Below are 13,748 nucleotides of genomic sequence, written 5' to 3' on the forward strand. Positions count from 1 at the left end.
CGCAATTCTCTCGCTCCGCTCGCCTCTCGCCTCGCCTTCGCTCGCTCGCTCCCTCCGCAATACCCCCGTCCCCGTGGACGTTGGACGGGTTCGCCAGTTTCGCCACTTTTTGCCAGGCAGCGCGCAGCGTGAGCGTGAACGCCGCGAACGTGAAGCTGAAGCGAGCGGCGCGGATAGACGAGCGTACCACCTGCTTGAAGCTGCCTGCTCGCCGCCGCCCCCCTTCGGACCGCGGCGCTACTAGCTACTGACGCGTGGCACGCCACACACGCGAAAACGGTTAGTAGGTTTTAGGTTAGGTTTCGCGCGTCTCGACCCCGGGGAACGAGTTGACGGTTGACGTTGCTCCACCACGATTTTTCACCCTGCGAAGATATCCCGGTAATTATTTAGAATACGCGCCGCACCTCGAATATCAATAAAATTATGCTCGAGCATAATTTTATTGATATTCGAGATGCAGCGCAGCATAATTTTATTGATATTCGAGGTGCAGCGCGTCTTCTAAATAAATACAGATATTCCTTGAGAAGCGCGTTCGCCCATCTCTCACCGCGGGTAATTAATATGTTCGAGAGAAGATTAAAGGCGCTCGGCTACTTGGAATGGGATAAAGTCAACGGAAACAGTGAGTGACTCCTTGACGCATGTCGTAACCTATGTGCGATGTCAAAACAATTTTACGATATTTGAATGCATCATTTAAATGGTTACGAAACGGCAGATTTTTTGTTCAATTTCCATGGTCAGTCTGCCGTTACGTTCCGTTAATAGATTCCGTCGTATTTCCGGCACACATTTTTGTACCAAACACACATTCAAAATCTGTTCTCGACGCGATCTGGCGGTCTGATTGATTCGTCGGTTGCAAAAATTCTTATTATTGCGTCATATACTTCTCATTTGGACAGGAAGCTTCTTAGGAACTGTAACGTTTCAGATACCGAGCACTTCAGAAAGGTGATTGTATGGCTGGAAGATCAGAAGATACGTCATTACGCCATAGACGATCGCAAGAAATTGAGAGACATCGCCTCCTCGGAATGGCCGAACGCTTTCGAAAAGTACTGCAATGACATCGAGTGTCCGATAACCAAGAACGAGATCGATCGGTTGGAATGGTTCATAGGATACGCTGTTTTGCTAGAGTTTGAAGACGACTGTAAGTAGGATTTATCTGAAAACGACGGAATTAAAACTTCGAAAGGCATATTTGCGATAAATTGTGAATTTTCGTAAAGTTTGAACAATCGTTTCAGTTGTCTAATTAATAAACAGTATATATATATATATATATATATATATATATATAATACTGATAGAATTTAAAAATATTAATTTATTCTTTCAGGCCAGAAATATCAGCAAGTCGTAGGGAGTAAGGCAAAAGACAAGAAAGAGGTAAAAGTGCCTAGGATCAAGTCCACAAATCCTCTAGATAATTTAGATTGTAGGTATATCTTGTGTGCGTCGAACAATATTTGATGCAGGGAGATACGTCATGTGTGAGAATATAATCTAAATCTCGCATTTCTGTCTTTTTTCAGTTGACGGTGACGCTTTCAAGAACGGAGTTAATTCGATAGCCAAGCTACTGAACGTACCGAAACATTCTGATCATCTCGTAACGCTACGAGCGTGCAGCAAACTCGTGTGTAACAAGTTGAACGCGGACGCGATTAAACAACCTAACAATGCCTTGAACGCCAAGGGTAAATCCCAAACGAAAGTGATTATTGGGCCTGGCTTTAACATGGGCGACGCGATGTTGGACAATGCCGCCAAAGGTCTCTCCCTGTTGTACGTTCAAGATCTCAGGAATCTTCAAACAAAAATCAATGAGACGATAGTCGCTGTGCAAAATATAACGGCTAACCCGAAAACTGACACCAAATTAGGAAAAGTTGGCAAATAAATCGCTCGTTGACGTTTTATATTCTAGAAGATATTTGACACCTCGAACGAGTAATATGGACTATATCAAATTAGCAGGATATTTAATGTCACGTACACGTCTCAAAGCAATCTCAAATGAAAAACGTTTGTACTATAAAACGAGATCTCTGTATAATTTAAATGTTATTATATTTTAACTTTGTGCCAAATCTGTGAATACGTCGTAAAACTTTGCAAAGAAACGCAGTGTAACATCTGTCTCTCTTGTACAAAATTGGCATATTATGTATAAGCATAGATTTGCTAGTGTAACAAAAAATACTCTGTATGTGCAAATGAAAATTATCCTATTAATTTATACGTAAATACTGGAGACATAGAGTAGTACATTTTAATCGCATCACGTTAGAACATAATGAATATCGAGCAATAAATATAAATTGAATTCTGACTTGTTTATAATTCCTGGTGAGCGTGTCAAATTCTTAGGAAAATTATTTTGTTCCGAGTTACATATTATTATAAATGTCCAAATACTCTATAATATAATTGGACTATATTTATGAAAAATGTATTCTTTAAAAGCGTAAAATATAAATTTAATTAATATATAGCATATATTGTGTGTGTGTGCGAATGTGTACAGGCTATTGTTCGCCGAGATAAATTTATTTCTTTGTAATTATTTGGTCACCTTATTATTTATTTTTGAATCCAATACATATCTCGTAGGATTTAAAAAAGTTTGTTGGAAAAGTTATATGTTATTGGTCGTATAATTGTTACAACGTAATTTTATACATCTGAATAGAAAACAAATTATGAATTATACGTAATATCAATAAATGACCTTTTTGTAAACGTATATACGTCCATATATCTGCTTGTCATTTCCTTGCATTTATTATGTATTCAAGTTTATTTATATATATATAGTATCAGAATCCATTAAATATATAAATTACCGTAATATGCATAAGAAGATACGCACGTGGATATATGTGTATATATAGGAATGTATAGGAATATAATAAACCACCTTCTCTCACATATTTTAAACGTTTCAGAGACACTGAAAGGCAATATGTTTGCAGATTTAAATTTAAATACTTTTATAAGGAGGTACAAGTGAAAAATTACAAAATAACTTATACCGAGAGAGAGATTCTCTACCTAAAATACCAATAATTATAGAAAGATAGTAAACGCTTTCCAATAGCTCTGACACGTCATAGGCGAGTATAATATAACGATATTAACAAAAACTTTTTAAAGCAGTAAAAAGCGTATTTCTCTATTTACATATTATCAAGAATTATATTATTTTCGAGTCTTCAATATTAAAAGCATATTATTCATTAAACATACATAAGTAATGGCAAGCATAAAGCATAAATCTGCTATTGACTATATTCATTAATTGTCAATGCATTCGTACGTATTATAGATATATTTGTCATCTCTGGTTATTATAATTATTTAAAAAAAATCCATGCCTCGCATATATATGTATATTGAAAATTCTCACCCATTTTGCTATAAAAAAAGATGCTTATTCTACACTTCCAAAAGAACGAAGTAAATTAAAGGGAACTGGGTGTATTGTGTATTGTAAAATTATATATATTTATAAAAATATGACAATTATCACAGAATTTATGAATATCAGTTTTTGTCAATATATCAATGCAGCATCTCGAGTATAAAGTCTATATGTTTATTCACTTTGGTGATACTCTGAATTTTCAATAAGAAGCCTGTGATGCGAGAGTGTGATATGTTCAAACGTGATTTTTATTTCGAGACCTTGCTTAAGTTGTAATATGAACACGCCTAGATATCGTACATTATACACGATTTCTTCCTGCCATCACAGTTTTTTTGATATTGCACTAAAGACCAATACTTACTTCATATATTATTTGTTAAAATCCCGTTGATTAGAAATACGTAATAATAATTATAATATAATTTCTTGTATACACGGTATTATTATAAATTAATAACAGACGATTTAATATTCCGAAAACAATATTAAATCCACAGGTATGTATTTTTGTATCGTACGAAAATCTATATATGTAGTCACTGTCTGAAAGCAGTTTCTATAGCAAATCGATTACAAATATTAATAAGCTTGAATTAAAACAATTTCTATGTTTCTTTTTATTATTAAAGTGAAGAGATTTCACGCAAGTGCGTATTCTAATGTAGATTATGTTTCATCTACTAAGGCACTCTATACTGAAGCTTTATTATGTAATATATTATCAGAATTGTTTTATTTTCGGCAGAGAATGTATTTGCTGGTTGTAAGCCAGAGTTTATAATCTAAATGAAATATATGTGAGATAATCCACATTTATGATATATAAAGGAAATATCGAGTCGTGAACAATTTGTACTTGCAACTTAACATAACTTATCTAACGACGAATAACGTCTTTTTGAGATAAATGCTTTAATATACAATTTTGCTTAGGAATCCCATAAGATAATGTGATGTGCTTAATTACGTGAGCAATTTTATAAATACGGTTCAATTTCTATAACGCAACAGCAGGTTATAGGTGTAACAGCTGAGTTATATCTATAACAATATATAACGGATAAAAAAATTGATAGAGCAACAAATATAATACTTAAGTAACTTCCATTGTGCGTGTCGTCAAGTATGCGCACCCTTCGAGCCAGCTTGCGATTCATGATTCATGATTCGCGATTCGTTATTTGTGTAACTCTGTATACGAATCAATATGTCGACTGATTTGTGACAATTTGCATTTTCGTTAAAAAAAAACTGCTCCACGAATCGAACGGGAAATAACGTATGCAACTCGACGAATCCGTCCATTCGCGCTGCGAGTCTCGAAACACGAATTGCGCATAGTTCGGCGCTAGAGCTTTAAGGATCGCACAATTTACATATTATTATGTTGATAGATTTCCGGAAAACAGAAGGAGGAAGCTTTTTTTTCTCTATAACGATATAAAATATTGCGTAGATAGTTACGAAAGCCTACATCTGTCTCGGTTTCCGGCAGAAGGCACTGGTTGCGGCATACGTCGGCTTCTCTCCTCGTCGTCCAAGGAAGCTTGGAGAGCTCTGGCTAACGCTTCATCCTCGGTCATTGTCCCTTGAAGACTGCGGAACGGATGCGAATTGCTGTTGCCGCTATTCTGCGATATTGTTGCGCGAGCGCCCCTCTTGTTCAGCGCCTCCAGCCGGCGCAGTCTCAACGCCTCTTCCGCCCCGATGCAAGCGTGATCGGTCGGGTGTCTGTGCTTCAGGCAGAAATTGGCACCGCATTCGCCGCACTTCACCGGCACCATCTCCTTGACCTTGCAACCCTTCGAAGAACACTTGTTGGAGAATACCTTCCTGCGGCTCTCTCTACAGTCATTGTCTATATGCGATCCGACGGCGACGTCGGGCAGATCGCCGCGCTTCATCGGTATAGGAGTGTCGCACAACGGGCACACGGGCACCTGTACATCCTTCTTGTACGCGCTGGGGCAGCTGTGGCTTGTATAAGTTATATGATCCGTGCAAAAGATTGCCTGGCAGGCGTCGCACCTCAAAGGTAAAAAATCCAAGCGGTTGCACGCACTCTCGGAGCAGTGTTCTCCCAAGTTTGGAAACTCCATTCCGATTATGTTGTACCTTCCTTAAATATCTGCAAAAATAATTTAACCCAGAATAAAACACATAAAGATACAATTGTATCCTCTTTGAAAACAAAGATGCATAATCAGCTAGAGATTGGTAATTTTATTTTCAGGGGCAGAAAATGAAATAAAGAAATAGTGTCCGATGTGTAAAAGAGATCAATCTTGAGTAAGCAAAGGTGATATGATACATTTTCCTATATAATTTAAAACAATCGCATGACGCAATCAGTCGCACCGTTTATTCTCTCTGCTATCAAACAAAGCGCTTTCTCGAAAAAGGTATCGCAGGCTCGAATCATAAAAAGCTCCAATTCAAGCGCACGTATGTTGTACGCAAGGTGAAACCACGATGACCGTGGGTGAAAACGTTGACGCGGAAAGCGAGAAAGGCGAGGAAATCGTGCAACTGTCGCGATAAATTTTACAAATGACGTACCTTGACTCAGCCAAAATGAAAAGTCGCGAGGGGGTCTCGCGAGATTGCGGGCGTGCTGCGCGTATTTCGCTCCTCCCTCTCCACCGCCGACGTAACGTAACGTGTGTGACTTGTGACTCCTTGAGCACGCAGTACGTGGTTAATCGCAATCGCTCGGAATTTCACGACCGTGAGTCGCTAAAATTTCCGACGGCAGGACAGTAAGTATTTGACACCGACAAACCGCGAGCCGAAGCTCACTCACGATGGCCGCATGCACTGATGGGGGGGTCAGGCACGTGTACCCCTCTTTATATATTCTCGCGCGGCGAGATAGAAGCCGATGACCAACCAGACCAACGATGATCGACGACTTTCGGACCTACATCCCTCGTCCTACAGTATGCATGCACAGTACATAAGCGGGACCTCAATTGACCACGTCGTCAATTGATTTAAAATAAAAATATTTGATTGGTTGGTTCAGGGGAAAAATCCAGGCATCGGGGACCTGTGAGTGGCCGTGGTCGATCGCTGTGGTCAAACGGGACGTCGCGTCGCGACGCCGCGATGGTCGCGTTTCGCGCGGACGCACGAGTAAATTAAGATCACCCGCTAGATTCGAAGGAGGTAACGAACGCTAAGAAAAGAGAATAAATTATAATAAATTTATAATAAATTATATCATTATGTAGTATATATATATATATATATATATATATATATATATATATTCTAATCTTATGTATTATACGATTATATTATGGATTAAAATTGTAATATAATTTATAAATTAATGTTATCACGAAGATAAAATTGTATGCGGTGTCGATGAGATATTGTTAAAAATGACTCTCGACGATCATAAATAAATTCTCGTATTCATCAAGCAAAGAATGATTGAAAGGTGATTCAAGTTCGGAATACAAATTCGACACATTATGCTAATTAAGGTAATCACAAGATAAAATATAGACAAAATATATATAAGTATTTTTTTTTACGCATCTAAGACATTTGCAACTTTAAGAATAATGCTTTGAGGTATCGCGCCTCGTAAACGACCGTCCGCTTGCCCTGAGGTGAAACATTCAGCATGTCTTGTACGTCAAACGGCTGGTCTATCACCGTCATTATGTCTTTGCCGTAAACTGGAATAAGAAGAAACACACACGAGTATAAGTCTATCGTTAAAAATTTGCTAGTAAATTTATCGACGATTTAATTCATCTACTAAATTAATATAATCCGTCGTCCCCCCCTCGACATGTCCCTCGACATGGACCTCGAGCAACAAAAAGTCGACAATTCCTATCTATGTTAATAAAATATTGCAGATATCGCTTCAAAAATCGCTGGAGTAAGTTAGAGAGTCGAGGCACCTTCGCAGTGCTCCAAAAATTGAATGCATTCCTGCAACGTGGAATCCTTCAGGACTACTAACTGCTTCGCCAATTGCTCCAGGAGCGACAGAAAGCACCTCTTCGCGTAGAACCAGGTGTCGGTGCCGAGCTTCTTGTTGTACGGCTCCAGGCTCTTCATCACCCGCGATATGCCGAACTCGTAGTTGCCCTTGGAGCAGTACAGCGTCCCGATCACCAGATTCACGATGCACAAGTGAAAGAGCTTCTTGTCCTGATCCTCAAACGACACCGCCTCCTCCTCCTTCTCGATCTTCTTCATCAGCTCCTCGGCCTCCGCGTTCTGCGAGGTCATGATGTAGCTGACGCAGAGGTTCGCGAGGACTATGGCGCTCACGTCCAGGATCTGCGAACAGAAGCGGCGAGTCAGATCGCGACGAGGACACGAGGGCAAAAAGAACAAGGAAAACGAGCTTATTGTGTTTCGTACTAACGTTTTCGTATTTCTTCTTGACGATCGGCTCGTAGAAACGCGTCGCATCCTTGAACTTGTTCTCCTGCATGAAAAGCGTGTGCGCCACGTTCAGCTTCCACACGTCGTGCTCGTTGCAGAACTCGACGCTCTTCTTGAAGATCTTCTCCACCTGAGTGTAGTTCTCCAGGTCCCAGTATATCTTCGCCTCGGCCATTAATACGGGAACGTATCGGTCGAGGGCCTCCTCGTAATCGTTCACGGCCTTCTTCACGGCATTGTCGTCGTGATTCAGCCTCGCCTCCTGGACCTGCTTGGTCGCCTTACGAAGCGCCTCCGTATGCTTATTAGCGAGATCGTCGAACTTACGATACGCTTCCTCCGGCGATGTTTGTTGCGTTATTAGCGCGTCCAAGAAGTCGTACAAATACTGGAAAAATAATGTGAACTTAAATCATTCTAATACTACTAATAAAAACATTTGTATCGTTCCATACCGTACTTTTATTGTATTGTATATTTTTTTTTCTACAAACATATTATATAAATAGAGAATATTATGTAAAATCATAATCACTTCATCGAAGCTATAACTTGCTAAAAATCTTTCCAAAGGGATCTTTATTTTTGCAGCGTATCGTGTATTAATATTTGTTCTATACTTGTATATTTTTCTACAAATATTAAGTATAGAATGTTACATATTAAAAATATATAATCCCTTGAGATAATCGGCGCTATACTTGCTTAAAATTTTTTCCAAAATAATCTTTATTTTTGCAAAACATCATATATTAACATTTGTTCTATATCACACTTTTATTATATAATAGTTTTCTATGAATATATATTAAATCCAATATGTTACACAGAAAAAATTATAATCCCATCGGAATTGCTTTATTGTTAAAAAATGTTCCAGAATATTTTTTATTTTTGTAAAATATCACTTATCAATACGTTTTCTACATCGTATCTTTTTGTTGCATCTTTCTATGAATACTAACGTAAATTATAGACACTTCGATCTAAACTTCAATTATTTCGTTAATGAGATAATAAACAATGTCCATTGGCACCAGTGACAGATGCTGCGGACATATGTTGATTACGTTACGGCCCTGCATTTGTTGATAGAAACCTAACCTGTGTAGCGCAATTTTTCTTTCCATCGATCTTACACTTGTCGAAACGGGTCGTCGGTCGTCAGTCGCGCACGGATGACGGAGTCGCTTCGATGAGAAATTGAAGCAGGATGACGAAATGCGAACTGAATCGGATATTTTTAGGCGAGGTCGCGTCCGTACAAAATTACGGAGCCTTCGTTAGGATACCAGGTACCTCGCAGCAAGGCTTGATACACCGGACACAGGTGTGTATTGTCATAATCTCGTTAAACAAGTACACCGATGTATGTATCCCTGCCGCAATGTAATCCATTGATTTCTATGCAATTCTCCGTCAGGTAAGCACGGCTCATGTCGACAATGTTGCAGAAGTCTTGCAAAAGGGCGAACGGGTCTGGTGTAAGGTGATCTCCATGGGGGAGGACGGCAAGGTAGGGCTGTCCATGAAACACGTGAATCAGGGAAACGGCACGGATCTGGATCCCAACGGCGTGGAGCTGCAAAGGGACGAGCAACGGAGAAAGACACCAGGGACGGCTCAACGCAAGGCCATACACTTGGAGGCGGTGCTGAACACCACGTGCACCAAGTGCGGGACGAGGGGACACTTGTCCAAGGACTGCTTCGTGTCGCCCGACGGCAAGAAGTACGAGCTGATCCCGGAAGTCGAGGAGCAGGAGAGTGTTCCGGAACCGGAACCGGACAGCGAGAACGTCGCGGTCGCGAAGAAGGTGGCGAAGAGGCGCAAGTCGAAGAAGAAGAAGAGAAAGTCGAAGAGGAGCAAACGGTCCACCGACGACAGCGATACGGAGGACAAGGAGAGGAGCAAGAAGAAGAAGAAATTTTCTAAAGAGCGCAAGAAGCACAGGAAGAAAGACAGCGGCAACTCGAGCGACTCCTCGGACAGCACGTCGTCCGGCGACGTGAAGGCTCGCAAGCGAAAACACTCGGAAGATCACGAAACTCGTACGAAGAAATGCAAACACTCGAAAACCAAGCGTTCAGATTAATTTAGCATCAAGCATTCAGCGTTGATGTCAACCAAACTTTCTTTTATAAATATAATTTTCAATATTTTACCCTACACGCTGCATGTGACTTGTATATAAACTATGCAAAATACGACTGCAATAGTTTAAAATGCTCAAATTGATGTTTTAACGAATAAATGATCGATTATAAGAATTGAACTTACTGGCGTCAAATATTTGTAGGTCAGATGTACATTTTCGGCCAGAACATCGGCGGCGAGGTCGTAGTACTGATATTTACAGTACAGGAGTAACAAGTTGGCGAAGGTCTCGGGCGGGAACGGATTTTGCTGCAGCAGAAACTGCAATTTCTCGAATCCCTCGCTCGGTTTTGTGTCCATGTTTATTAACGCCTGATTGTGCAGAGTAACGGCATCGAGCTCCTCCTCGGAACGCGGCGGCATGTCCGTTAACGCCTCCTTCGCCGCGTCGTCTGTAACATTGAGGAACGATGTAACAAGTACAGGCGGACTTTTTCTTGAATTCGGAAGCGACGCGATAGTATACAATTTTGCAATTGGTACTCGATGGCGGCCTTCAGATTGAACGCCTCTGTCAGAGCTGTCTCGTGCAGCGTCAACGTATTCCCGACGCTCCGAACTTCGATACCCTCGGTGGCCATCCCTACGCTCAGCTCTGGATGCTCCCTTATACCGTGTTCGATAATAGTAGCTGAAAGTTAATAAGAAGCTCAACTGAGTAAGCGATTAAAGATTATAATTCACATCGATAGAATTGGTAATAAAGACACGAGGATTATACCGATGTGTTTCAGCGATGCTGCGTACTCTTTCAGTTTGAAATAGCAAAGGGCAACGTTGTACGACAAGTGAGGTCTGAATCCCGCAATTTGTAACGCGTTCCCAAATTTCTTCAGAGCCTGTTCGTACCGTTCCTCCTAGAAACGCAATCGTACGTGTACATCTATCAACCGAGTCTGCTTGTAGATATCCGTACCTTGTACAAGAGACATCCCAGGTTGATTTCCGTATCGACGTCGTCGGCGGGACATTGATCGACGAGATTTTTCGCAGCCACCGTGTCTTCCTGCCCGTACTTTATAGCTGCTTGCAGCTTCTTTACTTTGAATTCCATGTTACTTTGATCGACGATGCTCGAACAGACCGTCCACGCTTCTGGATACATGCAAGCCTGATGCAAGGATTGGGCGTAGTAAAGCTTATACAGATTCTCCTCCGGGCATAGCTGGACGAGCTTCTCGTAACACTGAGCCGCGGCCAGGAAATCTTGCGTGTAGAAATAACAATGGGCCAGAAGGGACAAACAAGGTCTGGACTGAAAGAACATTTTACTCGGCATTGACAACGTTTACGCAAATCGGAATATCATATTGCGGCATACGTACATTGGGATGAGAGTCTAAGAGATTTAACAAGACTTTAATAGTTTCGGTATATCGCTGTTCTTTTATCTGGAATACACAATATTGTATTTAATTGCATATTTATTCGTTTTCAAAGATTAAAAAAAAATCTACGCAACATCCTCCCTTCTATTTAATCAACTTTTCAATTAAATTGGAGTCGGGTTTATTTTATTAAAAGTGTCAAATGTACATAATATATGTACAGCGTATTTGGAAATAATCCTTCCTCATATTTAATCAACTCTTCGATTAACTTGGAGTTGGGTTTATTTTATTGAAATTGTCAAATATACATAATATATGCATGCGTAGTCATGCACACAATTCAATGTACCATGATATATATTATTTTACTATATTCTCCATCCTTTATATGCACATTTTCTATGAACGTAGACATAGCGAATTACAATACATAACAACGCACTACTTTAACAGTCAATTGGTATTATTTCTTGCTTTACAGTGCAGTGTGCAGTGTGTATGTACATGTGATTGTAAAACATGCATTCCTGCGTATTGTTTTGACGCGAGACTAGATACGTTGCCAGGGAAACAACACTAGGGAATAATACAAGTTTGAAACACAATTCGTTTATATTCACATTGTTATCAATAATGTCGATATTTTATCGAATGCAAATTCTGTTTATTTAATACGTGTCAGTGAGTTTTTTAAAAAATATTTACAATGCAAATTGTGATTTGAAAAAGTATTTATCTATTCATATATATTTACACATTTGATACACAATATATACAATACATAAGAGATGGATAGATATTACATTGAGGAAAAAGCGCATCTAGTGCCACAATAATTTATTTACTTCGCACAACCTGTCCCTCTTAATCTGATCCAGAACAGCTGTTAAATTATCAATTTTATCAATCATCACTTGCAATTTATGTTCCTGCGTCTTCAGTAGCTCAGCTGTCTCCGAGAAATTCTTCTCAAACACGGCCGAGTGTTCATTCGTGACAGATGGCACATCTAGAATCTTTGCTGGCTTCACGAGAACTCGAGTCATCTGCAAATGAATCGCACCGGTGATAAATACAGGTAAGCAGGCGACGAAACGATAACTGGCAGTCCCGTAAAGGAACACTTACACGTATCTCGTTGGTAAGCTCGATGGACCTCTCAAGTTCCTTCGCACATTGCAGTGGATATCTCTCCCGAGCGTCACATACCTCAAACACTGCGTCTTCGCACTGCTGTTCAAGATCATCTGAATTCAGAACAAACGACATTATGGATAACTGACTGAGGTATTTCCAATTTAAAGTAAGGATTCTCGATTGTTTTTTTTTTTGTCAAAATCTTTGTAACGGACTGAGGGCTTATAATGACCAAATATGTTTTATTCTTGAAAATCCATATAAAAACGAAATATCTTTCTTTTAAAATTATTATATTGTTATGCCTTTGGTTCTGTGGTTTGGTTGTTGCTGTATTAGATTTTTATAATATAGAAGAACTTTGTTTTTTTTTTTTTTTTTCAAAACTTATATCCAGCTTCCTGATCATTACAAATATTTTATGGCCTTCTATACACGATATACATATTGTCAACATATCTTAGCAGGCCAGATAAAACTTCATAGAGGGGCTAGATCCAGCCTGGAGACCACAGAGAGATCGCGGACTCTCTCTCCTAATTTAGAGCAATTTCGTTTCCACTCGAAAAAATCCAGGTTGGGAGTTTTCAACAGCGAGGTGGGACACGGAGCACCTACCCATTTCCAGATTACATGCAGTTGGCTCCTCACATCTGACGTCGCATCCCCGAGTTCCTCATGCCTGTTTGGAAAACAAACGGTGAGGCGCTTTATAAATAAGTGATCAAGCGTGCCCGAATGTGTGATAAAACTTCGAGGGGCAGAAGAAAATACAGAGAAAAGAAAACAACGACGCTTTTTGTTTCCGATTCGAAGGAAAAGTCGTCAGAGAAAAATACGCCACGAATTCGAGACGCGGCTCGACTCTTACCAGGCTCGCGTATACGCACACAGTTTCCGGACGAGCGTGACAGCAAGCCTCGAGGATTAGCTCGGTCATTTGTCTGAACGAAACGAAACGGCGTCGTTTTGAAAGACACGGTTGACGGTTGACACTCGTTCCGCCATCAAAGGGATATTTTTATTCTCCGTGACAGGCACACTCCGCAGTGACTCCAGCCCTCCAGCCAATCAGAGTCCATCAACGGTCACGTGACGAGTCTGGAGTCGGCGACTCTCCCTTCGGAGCCGCGAGGTCTTTATCAATCAAACCTTCGAAGACGATCTTAAATAATAATAATAATAATGACGCTCACCCTTGGGCCTATTCTCGCCAATTTGCATAATCCCCTGTAATCCCCGGAAATCGACTAATCGTGGACCGA

General features: G+C 40.2%; 5 protein-coding genes across 11 annotated transcripts; 2 read left to right on the top strand and 3 right to left on the bottom strand.

The window, feature by feature from the left end:
• The first annotated feature begins 29 nt into the window (after positions 1 to 29).
• Positions 30 to 2,761, top strand: LOC143908114 (RNA transcription, translation and transport factor protein-like). 4 transcript variants are annotated; one of them, XM_077425450.1, is made up of 5 exons: positions 30 to 381; positions 491 to 628; positions 941 to 1,162; positions 1,352 to 1,450; positions 1,548 to 2,761. In XM_077425450.1, exons 2-5 carry the CDS (start codon positions 568 to 570, stop codon positions 1,913 to 1,915), a joined length of 750 nt encoding a protein of 249 aa, XP_077281576.1. In that variant the 5' UTR covers positions 30 to 381; positions 491 to 567; the 3' UTR covers positions 1,916 to 2,761. The 4 variants fall into 4 exon arrangements, with proteins under 4 accessions (XP_077281576.1, XP_077281578.1, XP_077281577.1 ...); XM_077425452.1 differs by having other exon boundaries at positions 497 to 628; XM_077425451.1 differs by having other exon boundaries at positions 519 to 628.
• On the bottom strand, positions 2,406 to 6,290 carry LOC143908118 (AN1-type zinc finger protein 2A). 2 transcript variants are annotated; one of them, XM_077425455.1, is made up of 2 exons: positions 6,005 to 6,290; positions 2,406 to 5,573 (listed from the first exon to the last, which is right to left on the bottom strand). In XM_077425455.1, the coding sequence occupies exon 2, from the start codon at positions 5,542 to 5,544 to the stop codon at positions 4,906 to 4,908; it is 639 nt and encodes a 212-aa protein (XP_077281581.1). In that variant the 5' UTR covers positions 5,545 to 5,573; positions 6,005 to 6,290; the 3' UTR covers positions 2,406 to 4,905. The 2 variants fall into 2 exon arrangements, with proteins under 2 accessions (XP_077281581.1, XP_077281582.1); XM_077425456.1 differs by lacking the exon at positions 6,005 to 6,290 and adding an exon at positions 5,804 to 5,957.
• A 554-nt stretch (positions 6,291 to 6,844) lies between these two features.
• Ttc30 (tetratricopeptide repeat domain 30) lies at positions 6,845 to 12,033 on the bottom strand. Of its 2 annotated transcripts, XM_077425416.1 has the most exons (9): positions 11,696 to 12,033; positions 11,341 to 11,406; positions 10,932 to 11,270; positions 10,737 to 10,872; positions 10,482 to 10,646; positions 10,139 to 10,407; positions 7,839 to 8,246; positions 7,366 to 7,750; positions 6,845 to 7,134 (listed from the first exon to the last, which is right to left on the bottom strand). In XM_077425416.1, exons 1-9 carry the CDS (start codon positions 11,759 to 11,761, stop codon positions 6,992 to 6,994), a joined length of 1,977 nt encoding a protein of 658 aa, XP_077281542.1. In that variant the 5' UTR covers positions 11,762 to 12,033; the 3' UTR covers positions 6,845 to 6,991. The 2 variants fall into 2 exon arrangements, with proteins under 2 accessions (XP_077281542.1, XP_077281543.1); XM_077425417.1 differs by lacking the exon at positions 11,696 to 12,033 and having other exon boundaries at positions 10,932 to 11,265; positions 11,341 to 11,405.
• On the top strand, positions 8,963 to 10,133 carry LOC143908115 (zinc finger CCHC domain-containing protein 17). Its single transcript, XM_077425453.1, has 2 exons — positions 8,963 to 9,188; positions 9,282 to 10,133. Exons 1-2 carry the CDS (start codon positions 9,072 to 9,074, stop codon positions 9,951 to 9,953), a joined length of 789 nt encoding a protein of 262 aa, XP_077281579.1. The 5' UTR covers positions 8,963 to 9,071; the 3' UTR covers positions 9,954 to 10,133.
• Positions 12,034 to 12,041: 8 nt separating the features above from the next.
• LOC143908121 (uncharacterized) lies at positions 12,042 to 13,631 on the bottom strand. Of its 2 annotated transcripts, none has more exons than XM_077425461.1 (4): positions 13,374 to 13,631; positions 13,102 to 13,165; positions 12,475 to 12,593; positions 12,042 to 12,392 (listed from the first exon to the last, which is right to left on the bottom strand). In XM_077425461.1, the coding sequence occupies exons 2-4, from the start codon at positions 13,103 to 13,105 to the stop codon at positions 12,168 to 12,170; spliced, it is 348 nt and encodes a 115-aa protein (XP_077281587.1). In that variant the 5' UTR covers positions 13,106 to 13,165; positions 13,374 to 13,631; the 3' UTR covers positions 12,042 to 12,167. The 2 variants fall into 2 exon arrangements, with proteins under 2 accessions (XP_077281587.1, XP_077281586.1); XM_077425460.1 differs by having other exon boundaries at positions 13,355 to 13,628.
• Positions 13,632 to 13,748: the final 117 nt, after the last annotated feature.

This window comes from Temnothorax americanus, unplaced genomic scaffold (assembly GCF_048541705.1).
Source record: "Temnothorax americanus isolate GAGA-0224 unplaced genomic scaffold, ASM4854170v1 Scaffold9, whole genome shotgun sequence".
NCBI lineage: Eukaryota > Metazoa > Arthropoda > Insecta > Hymenoptera > Formicidae > Temnothorax > Temnothorax americanus.

What these genes read in the sequence shown, in the direction of transcription:
- LOC143908115 (XM_077425453.1), top strand. Translation starts at nt 9,072, where the DNA reads ATGACGAAATGCGAACTGAATCGGATATTTTTAGGCGAGGTCGCGTCC. An exon ending in GCTTGATACACCGGACACAG is followed by an intron (nt 9,189 to 9,281) that starts GTGTGTATTGTC and finishes ATTCTCCGTCAG; the next exon opens with GTAAGCACGGCTCATGTCGA.
- Ttc30 (XM_077425416.1), bottom strand. Translation starts at nt 11,761, where the DNA reads ATGTCTACGTTCATAGAAAATGTGCATATAAAGGATGGAGAATATAGT. An exon ending in TGGGATGTCTCTTGTACAAG is followed by an intron (nt 10,873 to 10,931) that starts GTACGGATATCT and finishes TTGCGTTTCTAG; the next exon opens with GAGGAACGGTACGAACAGGC. An exon ending in ATTTTTGGAGCACTGCGAAG is followed by an intron (nt 7,135 to 7,365) that starts GTGCCTCGACTC and finishes TTCTTATTCCAG; the next exon opens with TTTACGGCAAAGACATAATG.
- LOC143908121 (XM_077425461.1), bottom strand. An exon ending in AGCTTACCAACGAGATACGT is followed by an intron (nt 12,393 to 12,474) that starts GTAAGTGTTCCT and finishes ATTCATTTGCAG; the next exon opens with ATGACTCGAGTTCTCGTGAA.
- LOC143908114 (XM_077425449.1), top strand. Translation starts at nt 427, where the DNA reads ATGCTCGAGCATAATTTTATTGATATTCGAGATGCAGCGCAGCATAAT. An exon ending in GGATAAAGTCAACGGAAACA is followed by an intron (nt 629 to 940) that starts GTGAGTGACTCC and finishes GTAACGTTTCAG; the next exon opens with ATACCGAGCACTTCAGAAAG. An exon ending in GCTAGAGTTTGAAGACGACT is followed by an intron (nt 1,163 to 1,351) that starts GTAAGTAGGATT and finishes TTATTCTTTCAG; the next exon opens with GCCAGAAATATCAGCAAGTC.
- LOC143908118 (XM_077425455.1), bottom strand. Translation starts at nt 5,544, where the DNA reads ATGGAGTTTCCAAACTTGGGAGAACACTGCTCCGAGAGTGCGTGCAAC.